The sequence below is a fragment of the Tinamus guttatus genome, unplaced genomic scaffold (assembly GCF_059628265.1).
Source record: "Tinamus guttatus ecotype Peru unplaced genomic scaffold, ASM5962826v1 Tinamus_guttatus_pri_ptg000203l, whole genome shotgun sequence".
NCBI lineage: Eukaryota > Metazoa > Chordata > Aves > Tinamiformes > Tinamidae > Tinamus > Tinamus guttatus.
Window position 1 is genome coordinate 963,863 of NW_028288737.1, and position 20,585 is coordinate 984,447.

Here is a 20,585-nt window from a genome sequence, read left to right on the forward strand (position 1 = left end):
TATCGTTTTAGTTTTGCACCTACCAAAATCCATTCCTTCAACTCCTGCCCCTGCAGGCTCCTTGTGATTATCTCATGTTTGGTATGTTCAGGGTTTTTCCCTGCAGCTACTCAGTGAGGTGCTGTGTAGACTGCAGATTTCTGAAAGTTGTTTCTTTGTCTACCTGAACTTGCAGCCCTCCTTCCTCATGCGCTCCCTGTGCGTATGTGGAATAGTCTTCCCCTTTGGCTTTTGGTAGTCCAGAAAGATGTGAGCTGTCTCTGATCGGCACATATATCTCCTGCAAACTCACCCTAAGGAAGGCAGTCACCGGTTCTCCAATTGAATGACATGTGGGAATTGTTTTTGTGGAAATTCAAGGAATTTGTACCTGTTCTATGTTTGAAAATGCTGACAAACTCCACTCTTCACGGGTTGAGATTTTTGTTGTAACTGTGGAGTTCTTCTCTTGTTTTCAAAATTAGAAAGCAAATGATCCCCTTATCATGGTTTAGTACTGATTGCAATAAAACCTACTGTTTTCATATGACATTGAAGGCTTGCTGTTTCTTTGATGCTGAAATGTGTAGCACTGAAATTTGTATTCCAGCTTTTATACCTACAGCTGTGTCTGTCTAGGGACTATTATGGTATTTTAATTATTTTTTCTATATGCATTATCAGCTATGTGCTTCTCCTAATGATAGGCATGTAGTGAATTCCTTTTAGTCCTATAATCATTTTACTTTGTGAATGAAATATTAAAGCGCCTTTTTTTTTTTTTTTTGAAAGGGGCAGGGGAAAGGCGTAAAAAATAGGAACTCTGTCATGTTATGATATGATCTGTCAACAATTGAATGCACCGGATAAGGTGCCGTGGAGGAAACTGAAATAAAATCATGTGATAGAGAAAGGGTCTATTTCTACATTTCAGCTGCCTGTAAGGTCATTGAATCAAATAGCTTGTCTCAGATGATTCCTGTCCAAAATTTCAATATAAGCATTGCAATTTAAAAAAAAAAAAAGAAAGAAAAAGAATAAAAGATAATCCAGAAATTTGGTCAACTGGCTTGAATAATCTCATAAAAATGTCTAATAAATCATTTTGGTGTGATGCTATCACAGGCATGGAGTAATAGTGCAATCTCTATTTTGAAGATAGAGAAAAAGTTACAGTAAGTGGTTTCCTAATTCTCTGCCAAAAAGAGGATCATAGTTCTGCTGCCAGCAAGGGGACACGAGAGAGATGCCTCTGGGCATGCAAATTGCAACACGGCATGAGAACAGCCAAGCCAGCTTTAAACTAGCGTGGATACCTTGAGAAGGCTCAGCTCTAGGATGCTACAGCTGAAGGGACTGATGTGGATGTCACTTAAAATTATCTGAGGAGGTCAGACTATGCAGTCTTCATAGTGACTTGCCATTTGCTGAGAAAATGTGCACCTCTGTATCTTCTGCAAGCCAATCTAATTCTGGAAAACATTTCTCCGGTGTCACCAGCGCTAAGTAACATGCTCTGCTGTGATCACACGCTCAGCAGCCCTGCTCAAACCGTCCTGTGCTGCGTGCAGTACAGATGGCTGTTTTGCGAAGGCTGCTGTGGCTGGGACCCGGCCAGGAGTAGCCATGAACACGTGGAGCGAGTTCTGCAGACCTAGCGGAGTTCAGAGTTGTCAGACTGCTGCTCTTTGGTAGGTTGTATCGGTCTCTCCTTCACGTGTCGCGTTGCGGGGTGTAACCACACGTCAGGCAGGTCCCCGGGAGCAAGGCCGTGTCAGCACCAGAGGTGCAGAGCATGCCAGTTCTGCTGCCACACAATTGCATATGTTGCATTGCTGCTGCCTGCAGTCTGGATGATTTGAAAACACCATGTGTCACCTAAACATCTAACCGGATAATGGGGCTCAGCCTTGCATCTCTTTATAACTCTTTTAATGCCCACATAGTACAAAGGTAGTTGTAAAAATTGAGCTGGGAAAACAGGATTGTTTTGACCTTGATAAAAATTCTTGAAGCAAAATGTTCTTTTAAAAAGCTGACTGAATTCATATAACTCTGAACTCATATAACTCTCTTTCTCAGGCTTATTTTTCATTTTCTCGCTCCTCTCTGTTTCCTGGTTCTGACTGGGAGGAAATGTCAAAATACTGCAAAAGAGGCTATTTGTACAGCATTTATGAGCCAACTAGAGGGAGGAAGCACCTGAACTCCCATGGGAACTTATCCTATGAGCTTAGCAGTAGAGGCTCGAGAGGTCCTGATAATTAATGCAGCGTACTGGCAGGCACTGGAGTTGGGGCTGTGCTGAGACCTCTGTGGTCTTGTTTGTATCCACACTGGTTAGTAAAATCTCGTTGCTCTCCCAGGTTGAATTTTTGAAGAGTTGCATTCATTTCTTTTCTAGAATTGAAAAGCCAGAAAAGAAGCAGGTTTGTGTTTTCAGACATAGGAGCACGGTGCGCAGGTACAAAACAAATTGCTGAAGCAAGACTGAGTTTTTTTAAGGTTTCCTGTTAGTAAATACATCTATGGGACTAGAGGATATCTTTGAGCAGCAGTGTTTATACTGTACCAGATGAAACATTTAAAAGTTGGATGTTCACAAAGCAGCCCCCAAAGTAGCTAATGGACATTCTGGCCCTGGCCACGGTTGAGGCTCCATAGCTGCCACAGAGACCATGCTGTTTCCTTGCCTGCACTCTGTCTCAGTCTGGCAGTTTAGAGAAGTACAGCACGATAAACGCTCCCAGGACTCCCGCGGGGTTGCTGAAAAACCTAAACTGCCTTTCATCTGTTTATAGAGAGGCTTGGGGCCCTGCTTGCGGGAGCAGAGGTCATGGAAACACGTTTATGACACTGTGAATGCACCGGACTCCTTGAATGGCAGAGTTTATTTGATTTAATCAGCATCCACAGGGATCCTGTAATTGCATAATAAGTAATTTATTATGGATGTAAGAGTATTTTTCTAACTCTGGCCTATGTAGATGGGGTTTGTAGTTTTAGGCTAATCCACGTAGTAAAAAGAGCTTTGCAAAGCAGTCTGCCTGTGGCTCTAGTGCTCTGTGATGAGCACGTGCTTGCATGGCTATTTAATCAGCAAAAAGTGTTAAAACAACGGGCACATTATCACTACGCTAGATGTAAAATCTGTTCGCTGTTTGCCTGTCTTCAGCAATTTGGTGTTCTCAGTGTGCAAAACTAGAAAACAGTCACAGATAATGCAGCTGGTTGGTGGTGAATAATTATTGACTAGAGAGAAAATAAAATCATCAGGCCATAGAGGGAAGAAGGCTTAGGGTGACCTATTGTCCCTGAAAGCAGCTACGGATCAGGGAGAGCTGCAGAAGTGAAGGTCTTCCAGGGAGCTTCCTGTGCAAAGCCTTTGCCACTGAAACCAGAGAGCCTCTGCATGGCCTTATCATTCATAATTCAGGCGTCCAATCTGGAAAAATTTCCAGGACTTCAGATTGCAGTGGTTGTAGATGATCAGAGGTTTCCCATTTGCTAGATTCTCTTTACCTGAAGACAGCAGTTCAAGGCCCCCAGCTAGAAACAGAGAGCTTTGTAGTTTTAGAGGGAAAAGGTGAGGAGTCAGTTCCATGAGAGTCGTGCCTGAGAGTGAAATGCTGTGGTTTTCTTCACAGAAGCTTGTGATCTCAGTAATACCAGAAGTAGGTTGCTCTGCCTTTCCTGTTAAGTGTTTCTAAGGTCATAACATTTTTTTTTTGAACTTGGAATTCATTTATTGGTATCTAAATAAAAGTGGAAATAAATTAATATAAGGGAAAACTAACTTCTTTTGTAACTCCATTGACTTCCTGTATTTTAGCTTTTTAGCTATGCTTAACATGTGTAAGCCAAGATTCATAGAAATTGTTGATCATCTCAGCAATATTGCAGTCCAGTGAAACACTTTTCCTAGCTCTTCTCCCAGGCCATATAGTCATACAGAACATAAATATCAGTACCAGATTATTAATACTGAACTGTTAAGAAAAAAATGGAGCCTGAGGTCTTTAAAATCAGTGAAGGAAGATTCATCAGTCTTTAAAGTTAAAAAATAGGGATGCTAAGTATAATGGCAAGAGAATCCAAGAGCCGCTTTGATGAGAGCAAGGTGCAAAACCAGGAGTTTGGTGTCTGAAGTGAGGGAGAAAGGTGGGAAGGAGGGAAGAGAGAGAAATGGATTTAAGTCTCATCTCTCACAGGGCTGTTCTTACATGTTTTTCTTGTTTTGGCCTCCCTCTTTTTTTTTATTTTGTCTTCATTTTTTTTTTGTTCATCTTCTTCTAATTCATACCTAAAAGTATAAACTCTTTTAGTTTTGTTTCATTTCCCCTGAGGATGATTTCCTGCTTCCGTATGGATAACATCTTTGCATTTTTTTGTGGCTCTTCAGATTTAGATTTCCTGTTCCCACATAAGCCTAGTTAAATGCTATCTCAGCAATTTATACAGAACGCCTGTTTACCCTAGTCTATGACAAATTTATGTATCCTGTCTTCATCTTTAACACAGATGGATAATATTCATACGTGTATATGTATGAACAGTCTTCCCTATAATACCTTACTTAGTTTGAAACTATTCCATTCAGTTGTCTTTCTTGGTGAGCAATTCTGCCTTTTAATGCATAGTGTCTTCAGGTAATTGGAAGTAGTAGCTGGAGAAACAAGATTCTTCTTGTGTCCACAGGCCACATTAGGGTACTGTGTCTTGTAGCTCTCACTGATTCTCTTTGGGCTTGGGATATGAAAGCTGTTGAAGGTTTCTCTGTTGACTGTTCATATTAAATTAAAGGTATAGATCACTAGGGCCTATCCAGGAGGAGCAGAATTGGGCTCAAGAGGACTGGATGAGGAGCAAGTTTGTCTAGTAACTACAGCACAGGCAGGAGCTGTCGACACTATTGCCCTTTGTGTGTCCTTTGTCTTTCTCACTGGTACGGCTGTGGTGTAAGAACATAGATTACATGTCACTTAGCTTAGTCTCAGCACCGTTTCTGGATATTTAAGTAAATAGACAGGAATTTTTGGAAATGAGCAGCAATGATGAACAGATAGAAATTGCCTTTGTGCTGGTGCTGCAAAATGTGGTGGCACTGCTGTCTCCTCTCCATTGCTTTGCATTGGGAACTAATAACTCATTTGCTGAGAGCTCTGTCAGTGAATGGTGACAGTAGTGAAGAGATTGAAATGGTAGTATGTGCTCCACTTGTAAGAGATGTCATTAATGAGATAGTTGGATTTATTCAAGGGAAAGGCAGATATCCTAGATCAATCTTTAATACACATTTCATGGACTGTAAGATAGATACTCCTGAGAATAGAGAGGCTTCCTCCGGGCTTTCATAGATAATGTTAATGCTCCAAAGTGAGAGGAGAAAGTTGGCACCAAGCTAAGCAAGGTAAAATGAAGGAGCTCACAGGGAATTTTGTTTCATTTGGGAATCCACATTCCAATAAATAGTAATGAAGAATTTGGTTGAATTAAGGAGGTTAATATCTCAGCCATTCCTACTGAAGTCTTATCTGTCAATGTGTATTTTTTTTCAGTCAGAAGTAACAATAAATATAAAATTGCTATTTTAATGAGAAAACATGAAAAACAGACTCTGAAAAACTCTTCCACAGAAGAGTTTATCAGATTATAGACAGCAAGAAGGAAAGAATGCTTAGCAAACAAAACTTCATATAGAAACGAAAATACGACCTCTTTGTTAGAAAAACCTGCTGTGCTGCATGTAGGAAATCTTTGTCAGAGACCATTCTTAGGACCTTTTTCTTCTTGAGACACGTCTGAAGTGGGAGGCATCCATGCAGCGCTCCAGTTCCAGTAAATCTTTCATTGCTCCCTGTGAAAAAGCATATAGGCAAAGATACAAGAAGACTTCATTGCTATTGGTGGTGGTTAATTTCAAATCCCTTTCTTTCTCTCTTTCTCTCTCTCTCTCTTGCATTCTCCTTTTGTTTCTTTTATTATTTTTCCCTTCAGGCTGTAAGAGAAAAGATAGAGCCAGATGATGCATTGATGTATGAAGAAGACTTGGACGATGAAGACTGTGGTGAAGCAGAATTTGAAGAAACCACAAAATTAAAACTGCTACGTAGAATTGCCTCCCTAGCATCCAAACTGAAGGAGTTTATTGGCAACATTATAGCCACCACTGGAAAAGTTATTGTTACAGTTTTACTTGGTTCAACAGGTTGGTGCTTTTGAAAAATTTCCTCCAGAGCCCATTAGATTATGCATTTAACAAATGAGTTTTCAACACTTTGGCACCTGTGGGAATAACAATGGAAATTTTTAAAGGGAAAGAAATTGCTGCTGATTTTATATAAATTAACTTTTTGGCAGGCATTGGAATATGCTGAGTGGCTATATTTTTTTTTTTTTTTGTACTAATACTATAAGGTCCTGTCATTCTGTATATAGTTTTCACAGTGATGATACTGTGAATTCATAGATTGGATATACTTCCTAGTATAAAAAGGAAGTAAAAAAAAAAATGCCTAAAAAATAAAAGGAAAAGAAAGGATCAACAGCTAAACTATGCAATGCATAACAGATAAGCAGACTTCGTGTTGGCTTTTACTGTGACGTTAATGTTTGGGAAAGTAGCTGTCTTGATATGATACAGCCAGCTTGTTATGGGACTGTAAAAAGACATTCAATTTAGTCGTACACAGTATTCAGCTACATATAATGAGGAATTACACCAAAGACTGCAGGTTGTAATGAATGGATTTAAAACTGGGTTATTGAATGGTAAATTAGCAATTATTTGTCTACTGGGATGATATTTGAATGGCGTCCTTAGATATAAAGTATAAGTACATGTAAAATTGTATGCTTATATAGAGAATATAAAGTATATAAAGCATAAAACAATAGTACAAAAAAAAATGATGTCGAGTGGTGGGGACAGATCTAGTATGGCTTTCTTAATAAGGTAAGCTTATCTAACTGACTTACCTATAGAACAATTCAAAGTTATAAATCTAAGAAGGAAAAAAGGGAAAAAAAAAGTTATGTGGATCACCATGGAGAATAAACATGTGGAAGAGAGAAACAGAGAAACATTAGGGAAAAAATGTCTAGCAATTACAGACAAATAAATGTTTCTTTGCCATTCTGAAGCTGCATGGGTGAACAAAATCCATGGAGAAAAAAAGAGAAATGTCACACAGATGTGGTAGCTGGCATTTTCTGCTGAGTGTCATTTATTATCATGTCTTCATGATCCCAAAATATGGTGAGAACTGGGAAATGTCCAAAGGAGAGTTACAAAAATCATGCGAGGTCTGGACAACCTCTATTCCAGTGGGAGACCTCAAGCTTAATTAGCCAAATACTTCCTTTCTGCCTGTGCCAAAAAGAAGAAGGAAAAAAAAAAGGATAAATGGTGATTCGTTACACCAAAAGTGCTAACAAATGTACAGAAAGACTACATTTCCTACTACAGATTTCCTGTGTAGTAGGAGTTATGAGGTGATCCTGTAGTTAAATGATAAGCTTAGGCAAACTGAGACATGAAATATATTTTGACTTTTTTTTTTTTCCACAGCCAGGGTAATTGTCCATATAAACAGTTTATTTGTGGATATAGATTATTCTCCTTCCCTTAAAGGGCTTAAATAAAAACAAAGTATATATTTAAAAGAAGAAAGAAGTAGTTACATGCTTGAGGCAGGAATTCCTGGGAGAAGTTTTGCGACCTGCATTGTGGAGGCAGGCAGAATAAGTGATTCCTGTCACCCCTTTACGTTTTTAAATCCATGAGCTTGTGGACACACTAGCTGCAACACATCTCGTTTAGCAACTTGCTCTGAAATGTTGTGCAAAAAGATGTAATAGTGAAATGCATACAAAACTACTATGGGTAGGAGTCCATATAGTATCTATATAGCATTAGCGATCTTACCCATAGTCAAGTGGTTGTGTCCCTCAGCTTATGACAACTTTAGTGATGCCCCTGCAAGTTGTTTCCTGTTCTCTCCTGTTTTCTGTTTTCAGGCATGGGCACCTTTCACACTCCTCACTCGTTTTTGTGGGCTACCCCAAAAGTGCCAGTTTAGCCATTTTTCCAAGTGGAATATTCAATTACATGCACAAGAGGAAAAACAGTGTAGATATAAAAGACAGCAGGGTCCTTGTCATGTGTAAAGTACAAGTTTCTATGAGTTAAAAGGGAAAAAAATAATAAAAAAAAAGCTGATTATTCTCTAGATACCTTTTATTTTCAGCATATACATCCTTTTATAAATTGTTAATGAATAAAAGTTCACTGAATAAAATGAATAATGTTCATTCTGAAGTCTGGTATATTAAAAACATTAGTAGTGTTCTCAGACACTGTCCTTGCAGAGAAGAGTTTATCTGGCAGGAAAGATATGAAGCGTGGTTATGCGCAAAGTCCTAAGGTATGGCGTGAGTTGAACAAAAAAAGGGTCTTCTTATCATCTAGTCTTGCAGCTAATAGCCATCTATTATTATTAAGTGCTAATAGTAATAAGAACAAATTGTTTAATAAAGTTCTTGCCAGACTTAATAATTAGCAGCATGTTTTTCAGAGTTTTTCATTACCCTCTGTGTTTGTTTTCACAGGTATGATGGTGCCATCTTTGACCTCAGCTGTGTATTTCTTTGTGTTTCTGGGGCTGTGCACATGGTGGTCCTGTTGCCAAGTGTTTGATCCGCTGATATTCAGCTGTCTGTGTGTATTAATGGCTATATTCAGTGCGGGACACTTGATTGGACTTTATCTGTACCAGCTACAGTTCTTTCAGGAAGTTGTTCCCCCCAGAGATTTCTATGCCAGGTGAGAGATATTTTTTCTTGTTTAGTTGGGGCATCTGTCATCACACATGGAGGCAAGAGGTCCTCTCTCTGATGGTGTGACATATTTTTATGCATAACTTTGACATAATATTGTGTTCAGTCTTTGGAGTGAAAACACGCTGTGGATCGAATGGGTTTGGATGATAGAGTTGTGTGTGGGTTAGAAGGAGAGGAAGGTGATTTTTGTTTTGATCTGGAGATCCTCAGGCATGAATGAGAAAAATTTGGCTAAGCCAAGCAGGAGAGAAAGGAGGTATCAGTGAAAAACTGCCATGAAGGCAGTGCATTCATGCACGTTTTTGGCAGCAGGGAAGTGCTGTGGGGCCAAAGGTAGTGATGGTGATTGACACAAAACGTATCACCATAGAGTGCCAAGCAGGTGGTGCTGGGCCTAATATGAGGCTTTCAGTGCAACCACTCTCCGTGGTTGCATGCGTGGAACATGCTGGTCTTATGTTCATGCCAACAGCAACATCACTTAGTTCAAAGAGCAGCATCTCTAGATGTTACAGCAGTAAATATTGATTAGGCAGGATTTCCTTGACCCTTTAACTCTTTGCATTCCTTTATACCTTAATATAAAATAAAATATAGAGGCATGCTTTGGGGTATATTTATTCTTTTCTTTTTTCTTTTTTGTTTTCTTTTCTGGATTATGATTGCAAACTGCTTTTTGGTATTTCATTGTATTTCATTGAGTTAAACTACATGTGAACCTCAACTTTATTTCTAATAGGCCCATTGTTCCTCTTATGTATTGTGGGTTGAATATGAAAGCATATTAGACATACCGAGGTGAATCAATGAATGTTTTATATATCAATGTACTTCATCAAAAGCAGTAGCAAATGAGATACTTATATTCAGTAATTTGCACTTGAATACTTTTTGACATTATATTTAGTACTGATTGATAGATGTATAATTATTTGTGATTTTGTAGTTGATGAGGCTGATTTTGGAGGCATAATGTTACACGGAAAATCAGAAAAAGCCCACGTAGTTTAGGTTTTTTTGTGCCACCTAGGGGTGAGTTTAGAAGAATGCCAGTAATTCTGAGTAGCTAGTATAGTCATAAATTGCCTAAAACTTTTATATTCCTTTATGCCTGTGTATTAAGAAAAGAAGCAGAAGAGGATTTCACTACTACCAGATATTGGGGTATGAAGATATTGCCTCACAAAGTTCAGGCAGAAATAAAATGTTCTCACTCTTCAAACACATCATTTCTAAAATCACTGTTATTTTGGTTACTCATTTTCAACTAACTTAATTTTCAAATAATTTGGTTTCTGTATTACTTTTTTATTGTAAAAAGGATACTTCTACATTTTATGATAAAATTTTGTTCAATGCCAATATGTCAGTTTAACTTAGTTACTTCTTTCTGGAATGAAAGAGTCAGTTGCAAGTCCAATGTCTTTACACACTGTAGAAATAAAAATCACCTTCAGAGTTTGGATAGAAAAAGTCTCAGTTTTGGGCTTTGGATCATTTACTGATTCTGCTAGCTTTTTTTGTAAGCAAAATTCATGTAATCCTATTGCAGACTGTCTCTTGAACTGGCAATGTAATCTTTCTTTTACACATCATATAAGGTGAGAAGCTGATATTCTAAGTTACCTAGGAAATCATATTTGGACATGCAAAACTGTGATGACAACTCAACTGCAGTAAAAATGTCTTATTTGTTTCTTTAATCACTTTTCTTTCTTCTGTGCCTTTACTTTGATCTGCTTTTAGGGAGATGTGTTTAAAGAGCATCTAAACAGGTGTTTTTGCAAATCTGAGTGTGAGGAAAAGCTGCAAATGGAGTAGGACTAGTATGCAAGTAGTGGCTAGAGGACAAAAACAGAAGTCAGATGTACTGGAATGGTGTGGAAAAAAGTATTTTGCACTTCCCATCCTAGAAGTATGTTACCTTGTTTTTCAAACTTTCGTGGTTTGAAGCAGACTTTAATAACGCCAAGTTCCCATTAATGCTAGTGGGTGGTTTGTATATGTAAATATGTAAACTAAATGCTGAGAAAGGAGGCTGATGTGCAGTACTCTGCTCCTCATGAAAAATGCGTTTAATGTCTCTTTGGAGGAGATCAGCGGATCATTCTCATACTTATTCAATGGTATGAATTCTCACATATTTTGTTCTGATAAAATTGCTGCATTAAAAAAAAAAAAAAGATACAGTAGGTGTTTGTCTTAGCTCGTGTTAGCTTTAGTATTGTTAGAAACTGACCTTTAGTCATACCCAGAGGGAGAGGAAATCCAAGAAAGACGGGCTTTTATTTCTCTGTAAAGTTTTGAGGGCTCGATCCCCAGCTCCAGCTCCTCATTTTGTGCAGCTGCAAGGGCAAATGTGAAAATCACTCCTGTTGGGCTAATGAAGGATAATATTCCTCTCTGAGGAGCATAAGACTGGTATTTTTAAAAGCTGCTAACATTGTTTTTTTTCTGGGTTTGAGATTCCCAACTTCACAAGAAATGTGCAAGTTGTTTCTGCTCAGAATAACATGTGTTGTCTTTGGATAGCAATGCATGTCAGCTTGCCAGGATATCAATTGATTTCAGACTAGATGAAGCCCAAACAAGCTGAAAAGTTCTCTAATTAACAATATTTTCAGCTAGACTTCCTTCCACTCTCTTACTGCTCCTTTCTTTTAGGACTCCTTCAGCACAAAATTCCGCACTTATGGGTGTAAGAACCATTGTTGCTGTCCTCTGTATTTGCCATATTGCTATCAACTACCATAAGGGCACTGATCTTCTGCAAAGCTTCAGATCTACTGTTGCTCCTCTCTGCTTCTGAGATGTGCCTGTAAAAGGGGCACAAACACTAGCACACGTTCAAATGCAATCCAAAGTGCGCTGCGGTCTGAAGGCTAAAAAATAGGGTAGGGTACAGGGTGCTGAGAAGTGTGAATATAACCAAAGTGTCAGTGAATGCCTGCTAGCAGCAGAGCTTGGACACAGCTGCATTTGCCACTTAAAGCTTTCATGTCTCTGGGCCAGCCCTTAGTGGAGAAGCGAACATCATCACCCAAGGCAGTGCCCTGAGCACTTTGAAAATAGCGGTCCCAGTGGCTGCAGGAAAGCCAGTGTTAACAAGGTTGAATATATTCTTCATTTTGGAGTTATCTATTTGCATAAGTTAACACTGGATAAATGCAAAGTGATCTCTGTTGTATAAAATGCCTGCAGTGACTTTCTAATTTCCTTTAAAATGTTAACTGTGTTGATTTGCCGCCTTATTGTGAAACTGGTGATTTTTTAAAGAGTTGGGGAAACAACAGGAAGAAAAATCTAAAGCAAAATTCTGAAAATATTTTACCAATACCGTAAAATTCTTTTCACTTGATTCAATAAAAACAAGTCAATGAGCTAAAATGACTTTAGAAATTATGTACACAGTATCACAGCCTGAAAAAATACACACAAATATGTTTGCCATTTGCACAGATTTCTGCTTCCTTTCTTCCTGATTTTGTTTATTTCGGCAAAAGGATATAATCTGGGCAAAGATAAGGCCTTGCCAATATGAAGAAATAGGATCAGTGCAGTGGCATGAAGTTTATTCTGAATTAGTAAAGTTTTTATGTCCAAAACTGTGCTTAGAAGCTTATTCATTTAAAAAACAGCGATTAGATGTAGATTAAAACCTATGTGCTTCCTTAGAGTTTTCGGTCTGTCTTATACTGCCTCTAATTTCCAGGGAAACATTCCAGGAGTAACATTCAAAATAGTTTTAGTGGGAATGTGTTCATCTATGGGAAGAAGTTGCTCCTATAAAGCGAAGCAAACCTGGGAGCCCAGGGAGTGCCAGCTGCTTGATAGCAATATGTTTATTCACGTCTTCTTTAAGTGAACAGAAGTCTGGGGTTACCTAACTGATTGTTTCATTGGAACCTGAGTGCAAAAGACAAATCTAAGGTTGTCTTTTCAACATGAAAGAAATTCTCATCTTAAAAATGACTATAAATCTCTCAAGGAGAAGCCTTTTAAATTGAGTTTTTACTGTGATTAGTAATAAATATTCTTAAACATTTATTTATTCATTTAAACTTTCCTACAGATAGAGCCAGAATAGCCAGTTTGTTTTCAAATTTATCTGAGATAGGTCTAGTCCAAAACCCTCTGAACGTCCCTAAAAGCTATGATCTAGTTTCAGAATGTGTAGACCAAATTCTCTATGCATCCAGGGTAATAAATGAATAAATGCCTGTCTAATAAAAACAGTGCTATTGAACGTATGTGTAAGCACAGTCTCGACACATTCCCAGAGTGATCTGAGCAGAGTGGGAGATCCAGGTGCAATTTTCTTTTCTAAATTAGAGGCCAAGCATGCCAGTAAAGTCTTAGCAGGAGAGTAGATGGTGCCAGTCAAAGAAGCAAGATCCATCACTCTGTTGGAAGTGCCTTCATCTACACAGGGCAAAGCACTGGTCTTCTGCTGGGCTGGTAGCTCTGTTGGAGCCCAGAGCTAGGAAATAGTGTCTCACTCGAGTTGTACCTACTATTAGTTCTTGCTGCAGGCCATTTTGGGCATCTGTCTCAAAGGTGGCTCACCTGTAGGATATTCTTCCTCTCATACGAATTTCCAAGGTTTTTGGAGCTGTCCTGTGACTCAGTCATAAGTCAGTGTTCAATAAGACAAGAGTGCTCGAAGTTCATTTGTGTGTCCTGTATTGCACTGCCTATGGTTGGAGCAGTTTTCGTGCCTTCTGCCTGGCTTTTACAACCATGGTACTACAATCCCCAGTGCCAGAGTGGCGGTGATGGATACCCCTAAGGACAACATCCCACCTTGATTCCGCTTCCATCATGCTCTGTCAACCCAAGCAGCAGCGCACTTGCTGAGTATGCCCCAAACCATGCAGACTGGTCATCTCTTGATCTGTATCCTTACTCTTCTAGTAATCTCTTACTAAATGAGGTACCCAGGGCAGTGCTGATCTCAAAGCAGGATTCTGCAAAAGACATTTTGTCCCAGGGTTTTGTGCTCCATACAAAGTAAGTTCCTCAATCCTGGGCTAAGAAACTTTTCTGTATTGCACAACAAGCAGTTCATTTTTTTTTTTATTAGCAGAACCATCATAGTCTCTGTGGTCTTCATTTTGTATTTAGTACCTAATGCTATATACTTGGTTCAATCAAAAAGATTGAAACAATCTTTCCCACTTCTGTTTGCTTTTGTTTAAGGTTAGATTTATTTGCTGACCTTTACTTTGGTAGGGGTATTTCTATCATCAGTCCTCTCTAGATGGTCACTTATTTTTTTCCAAAAAAAGGGGCAGATATTCATATTTTTGAGACATCGTCTGTTACTTGTTGTCAGATATAATTGAAACTCTGCAGATTTCATTAGGAAGGGGAAGACATAGAACTCCTTGTTGAGCAGCATAACTGCACAAGCTCTGTTTCTGTAAAGGAGGCTAAAATCTCATGAACAGCTGTGACAGATATCAGAGTGGACCATCAGGACTGTTCATTAAAACAAAGAGCAATGCAAAGACATAAAAGACAGAGTAAAACAACAAAGTCCAAAACAACAATAAAAACATAACCTTTGGAGAAGGAAAGGAAGAAAGCGATGAAAGATCTTTATTTGAAAGTCTTCGTTTGAAACAAAGCTTATAATTTTCCCATAACAAGTCACGCCCTACATATTTGTATTAAGGCTTTCATTTACTGGGGCAATAGAGATGTTTTGGAGACTGAGGTTACATTTTTATATTGATCCAGATAGACGGGCCTAGGGTGGCAGGTATGAATTTTATAGGAGTTCCCAGCAAGACAGGGACACTCTTTGCGACCTGGAGCATTTCCATGAGCTGGGAGAAAATTCAGTCAGTTGTTGATGGAGGGAGAAAGGGAATATTAAGAAAAAGAATAGGTGTCTTTAAAGCAATTGAGGCTAAATGAGACTGAATATCATGTCTTCACTGTGTCTATTCTGTTCCTCTTGCACCCACCCTCCCAAGAAAAACACAAAAACACCTGGTTAACCTGTAAAATGAACAAAATAGGAGCACTGCCTAACTTCCAGCCACCTGCGGAATCGTGTCTGTGGCTCCCATATTGTTAACTGCTGGTGTAATGCTTCAGTTCTCCATCTTTCATGGAGAAAATTTTCATAATGCTTCCGTGGGAAATCCTGAGAGACGAAGTCATTCTGTTTTATCTAAAACAAAAACCAGTTGATTAAAAAGAGCATGTGGTACAGTGTTAGGTTAGGGCCCTCAAATGAAGATACAGGGTGCTGCTCATTTTCAGAAGCACTTTTCATTAAGAACTGCATGAACCATAATTCGAAGTAGGAAAAAAAACAAAATCTCATTAGGACAGAAGCACAAATCCTCTGTTCTTTACCAGTGCAGGAGACCCATGGCACAATTCCTGCACAGTAAGAGGTGCCTCTGAATATGCCTCTGAATTAGGGGTTCTCCCACCAGATGTTCCCACTGCTCACTCTTCTGAGATTCTCAGCTTAATGTCTGCCATACAACCATTAAAAAAACTGTTCAAAAATTTTTAATTGCTCACTCAGATGGATTCTTTGGAGATTCACTCATCAATGGGCATGCAATAAAGAATATGGCTATATTGTGCTTACTTTGTAGAAGAAATGTACTCAACAAATGTACTCAACGTTGATTTAAAATGATTAGTTCATATTTTGGTGGAAGACTAGTGGTGAAAACAGTTAAGTCAGTGTAAACTTACCTACTTTTACTAGGGAGAATTTGTTCTTTGCTAATCTCCACATGGTTCTTAATATCCAACTCTTCTTTGGTATACACTGCATGTTTATTTAATCACCAAATTCTTGTTTGCACCAAGATTGATGACAAGTTAGAAACTCTCTGAAAAAAAAGGCCATAGGTGAAGTAGTAAGTGAATTTTCTCTGATAGCATATAGCCCTCCCAACCTCCCTTGCAGTCTGTGTGGTGGCTCTCCAACCCCATGGTAAAGCGGTCAGAGTGCGCTCTAACCATTGCCATGCACCACACGCCCACTCCAGCCATGGCAGAAGCAGGGACAGCTTTATTCATGGTGCACTGCGAGTGATTTATATCCCTCTGTCTTCCCCTTGGCTTGAAAGAAATGCAAGCTAAGAGATGTGTTAAGACCTTTTAAAAACACCAGCTTTCTGCCCGCAGGAAGGAGCAGTTTCGAAGCTGCGTTGTGCTGCAGCAGCGAGTGAGTCTGCAACTTGGTGGCCTGGCAAGCTGGTTGGCCCCTGCCACAGGTGGTTCTCATTAGTGGGGAGAGGGGAGTCTTGGCAGTCACCACTATAGCTGGAAACCCAACTTAAACTGCAAACATAAAATCGGTCACCATCCCATGACATAATGTTGGCATAATGCCATTTTCTTGCTGTCTTCTGCCCCCAAGGAGCTGTGTATGGCCGTTAAGAGCAGCAGAAGTGCCAGAGTGCCAATGTACTGCGAATAACTTGTCTACTGACATTAGTTTGACTGAACTGTTTGCACAACCCATCACAACTGAGCCTTCCCACTTTGATGTCCACCTAGACATACGCAACGTGCACATACTTTTAAGTATGTGGTTTCCATGTCCATGCTTGAGTACAAACTCCCTGCTTATCTCAGACTGTCTTGTGTGGACATACAGATGTTATTATCATTTTTTTTTCATGTTGCTTAAGGAACACAGCTCAGCGTACTGCGATTGTTGAACCAGAGCCTAGAGAAAAGAACAGAAAAAGGACAGAAAAACACACACAATACTTTCCTCTCCTACCAGGGTTTGATCTTTGCTGCTTTTCTTGTTTGTAAATAACGAACTTCTGTTGGCATTACTGTTTTCCTAATGTCTACTTGCCACCCTTTCTTTTCATATTCTGGCATGCCCAAAAATTATGATGATTTAGCACTTATGAAGCTCTTTATGTTTCCGTGTATAAACATTAACAAATGAATCATCATTTACTCTTCTGAGGAAGTAGGAAAGACAGTTCTGACTAATCTCAGCAGAGCAAATGCAGAGAAGTTAGTCCTTGTTTGCACAAGAAGAGGTCTACATCGTTTAGTCTAAACACTCCAAGTGGATGTACTTAATCTCTTGCTTATGCTCATTTAATGAAGACGGTAGCTTATTGATAAAAACGGAACTCAAGAAGTACAGTTTATAGCTGATTTAGAGCCAGCTAAACTTTGCAGTTTCCATTGTGAAATTAGTTAATTAGAGCATTTTCTCCACATTTTCCAGTGAACATTTGCATTACCAATATTAACTATCACTTTATCTTAATTCCTATTTCTTGCTGTTTTCTTTTCCCATCCCTTCTCCTTTCCTTCACTTCTCTTTCCTTCCCTTTCCTCCCTCTCCCTACTTTATTCTGGTCTGTTCTACTTTGCTCTCCTCTTTTCTCCTTTTTTTTTTTTTTTTTTTTTTTTTTTAAACAAATGGAAATCATAACATCCTGCCTTCATTTAGTCTTTGCTATAAAATAATACATTCTTTGCTCATATTTCATTTCTGTTGCAGAATCTTCTAATTTAGGTCTCAGTATTTTTTTTTAATGCATTGCTGCCAACTGAATAAGTGGGAAACCTCTGTATCTTCTGCACGTATAACTGAACCCAACAGATTGTCCCAAAGTGGCTGATAAGTAGCATCTTTCCATTTCACAGATGGAAAAACTGCCTCACAGGAAAGTTAAAGAAATTGCCTAACTCCTACAGATAGCCAGAACTTTGATTAATGCTCAAAGTTTTTGGCGGTTCCTAGGTCACAGAACAAATTGCCTCAAATTTAAAATGAATATGAGCTGCACGTTAAAGCAAATCCTGTCCTTGTGTATACTTTATTTTGAGAGGCAAATCTCTTAAGCCAACAGGCAGTTGCATGCCTAGCTGTTGCACTGGATTACTTACATGTTCTGTTCAGGCAGCACCACCCTGCTAAAGGCTGATGTTCACCAGTGTTAATTGAGCATGGTCTCCTTTTCCTAAATCATCCCTTCTGAAGCTTTGTGCCAAGTGGATAGGCTATGTAAAGGCATCCTTAGTTGTTGCTGGTATATGAGCTGAAGGTAACAAAGCTGTCAGTGGGCTGCATTACCTGTTAGAGCTTTGCAGAGCGGCCTGTCCTTCCTCCATACGCCCTGCTCTGCATGTGTGAGCTTTTTGGAGGTGGGACTGTTGGCAGGTGTCCCTTCAGCAGCTCTGCCAACTCCGTTTGCAAAAACAATATCCTTAGTTACTAACTGGTGCAGAAAGACATTGTTAAACCATGCCTCCTGCTGTGCGTTGAGGTATCCAAATTTATCTGCTGGCCAGGGGACACCTTTGTAGGCCATGGATGCTTCTGAACTTTCCTCTCCAGCTTTCCCTCTCTGGCCTTCCACACAGCTCCTTAGGAACCCAGGTCTATTTTTTAATTGCTTCATCTCGGAGTAGAAAATGCAACAAAACCTTAACAAGGTCTGATTTTGTGGACATTGCCTGCTCTTCATTCTCTCTAACCTTGACATGAATATGAGTTTAAATGAGGAAAGGGAGAGGGTGGCAACCCCCAAACCTAGGGCAATCCACTTTCCTTCACAGGGTTGACTTCTCCTTCTCTGTCCTCCAATCCTGGCAGTGTTGCCTGGGTTCTGCAACCTCAGCGCTTCCCAAATTGCCTCCTGTTTATAGCTGGACCTGTTTGGAAATTGCTCCTCAGACCAGCCTGTGGCAGAAGAATGGACATGGGGTCAAGACAGGGGGTATCCTTGGTTTTCCCAGGGGTCTTCCTGGTTCTTCTGCTGCTGCTGTGTCCTTTGGGCTGTTAGATCCTGTTGGGATGCAGTCTTGGTGATGGAGAAATTTTCCTGAGACAGTGAGATCTGAAAATGTAGGGCAGTATAATTTGGGCAAGGTGAATTGGTCTCAACCTGTTATTGTCCTAAGGGTTTGCTGAATGGAAGAATAGGAGTTTCGCTCTTTGACTTAACAGACTTCCATTTTGATAGTCAGTAGTAAAAGACCGTAGAAAATTCAGTGAGATACAGACTTTTCATTTTGAGGTTTAATAAAATTTTGTTGCTTTCCCCTATAAGCAGTTAAACAGCTGGGGTATCTCACATTTACGCTAGCTTTACTTAAGTGGCATAACTCACTATTTAACTATCCATCTATGTAGCTGTCTATCTACCTAACACATGAGTTGACCTACTGCTTTCCAAGCACTTAAGCTGCCATTGCTGGTGAAGGAGGGTCACATTGAAGGAGAGTCTTAGTTTAAGGCTCAGGCTGCTTCTGCAGCAGCTGCTGCAGCTTTACCCCCATTTTACCTTCTTGCCATCATATCTGGTGGTGCTGCCTCTGCTGGGCACTCAGCATCCAGGGGAAATAGAAGAACTGGGGGAAATAGAAGAACTGGGGAAAGGTACCGGAGTCTCTGCCTCAGCTCACAGGGACATTTTTCCTAACGGATACTTGCCTCTGGGAGCAAAGATCACTGGAGCTACGGTGACATTGCTTGCTTTTCTGGTTCACTGGTCTGCTGGAAGGGGTGATACCAGAGGTGATGCTAACCAGAAATACAGAGCACAGCTGAGCTGTATCATGGGTAGCAAAACAGCTCAGGGATCCAGACAACAAACACACTCAGTGACGAAACATCAGGTTTTGAAGACAGGTTTGGTTTTAGTAACCAAGGGGTTAGTAGAGCCACATTAGTGATAACAGTGGGGAATTATTGTCTCTAAGCAAGCATCGCACACTACAAGTTTTAGGGATATAAAGTCACTGCAAAGCTCACTTACTGGATGAAATATGGTATAACTCACAAATCTTTATGTTCAGAGTTAAATCCCCCCTCAGGGCAGCTGTTTTATTTCAGATATTTGAAGTATTTGAATGTCTGAAGTTTAGTCATTTAAATGGATGTCCAATTCTTAACAGCTTCCAGTTGTATAGTCTCAGACAAAACTCCATTATTTGATTACTTTTCAAAAAAGCAGCTTATGTAGCAAATACTATTTAACATCCTGTTTTAAAGTTGTTAATTCACTTGAGAGTGATTTTATTGTGTCTGCTTCTGTGGTTAGTTTTTTTCTCATTAAATAAAGATTTGTGTTGTATTTAGAGTTTTTGCTAGCTTTATACAATTCACAACCCTTAAAGTTATCCCTTCTCCTCTACAGCTTCCTGAATTAATGGTTTATAATTTCTCTCTGTCCTCATTATATGGATGATATTAGCCTATGAGGTTTAAATTACTTCTTTTTTTCATGAGGTTTCTCATGCAATGGCCATGCATTTGAAATTAGTTTTCCTTTAAAAGAAAAGTCACTGATGTTCAGAAGAGGGTGAAAGATATACCAGGACTGGTTTTGTCATTGCCAGAAAAGCTTTGATCCAATAGAATCTACGGAAACCAGGACTTGGTAGAAAAAAAAAAAAAGTACACAGACATCTGCTAAAGAGCTATAGAAATATGACATTAAAAAAAAAAAAAAAGTTAGAATGATCTACTTACCCACCAAGCCTTATATTCATTGTGTGTATGCCTGTATTATAGCGTTGTGATAGCAACACTCTAGTTATGGCTAAACGAAAACACTTCCAGTCTTAGTCTACATTTTCAGATATTTCCAAAAAAGTTATTAACTGCTAAGCTGAAATTTATCATAATTCTTCTCAACCCAAACAACCTTTTTTGTGTGTTATTGTTAATATGGCAGGATTCCATTCAGGCAATTCTGAATTATTGAGGTCTGAATCAAAGCAGAGCCTAGGTTTTTAAAACACTA

The 20,585-nt window shown here is 39.3% G+C and overlaps 1 protein-coding gene across 1 annotated transcript in view; it reads left to right on the forward strand.

Moving 5' to 3' along the window:
* Nucleotides 1-20,585, forward strand: part of PIEZO2 (piezo type mechanosensitive ion channel component 2) — a 280,266-nt gene that overhangs the window by 161,875 nt on the left and 97,806 nt on the right. The window contains exons 6-7 of the mRNA XM_088524117.1: nucleotides 5,977-6,187; nucleotides 8,590-8,803. Coding sequence (XP_088380243.1) covers nucleotides 5,977-6,187; nucleotides 8,590-8,803 — 425 coding nt within the window. The remainder of the gene's footprint in view (nucleotides 1-5,976; nucleotides 6,188-8,589; nucleotides 8,804-20,585) is intronic.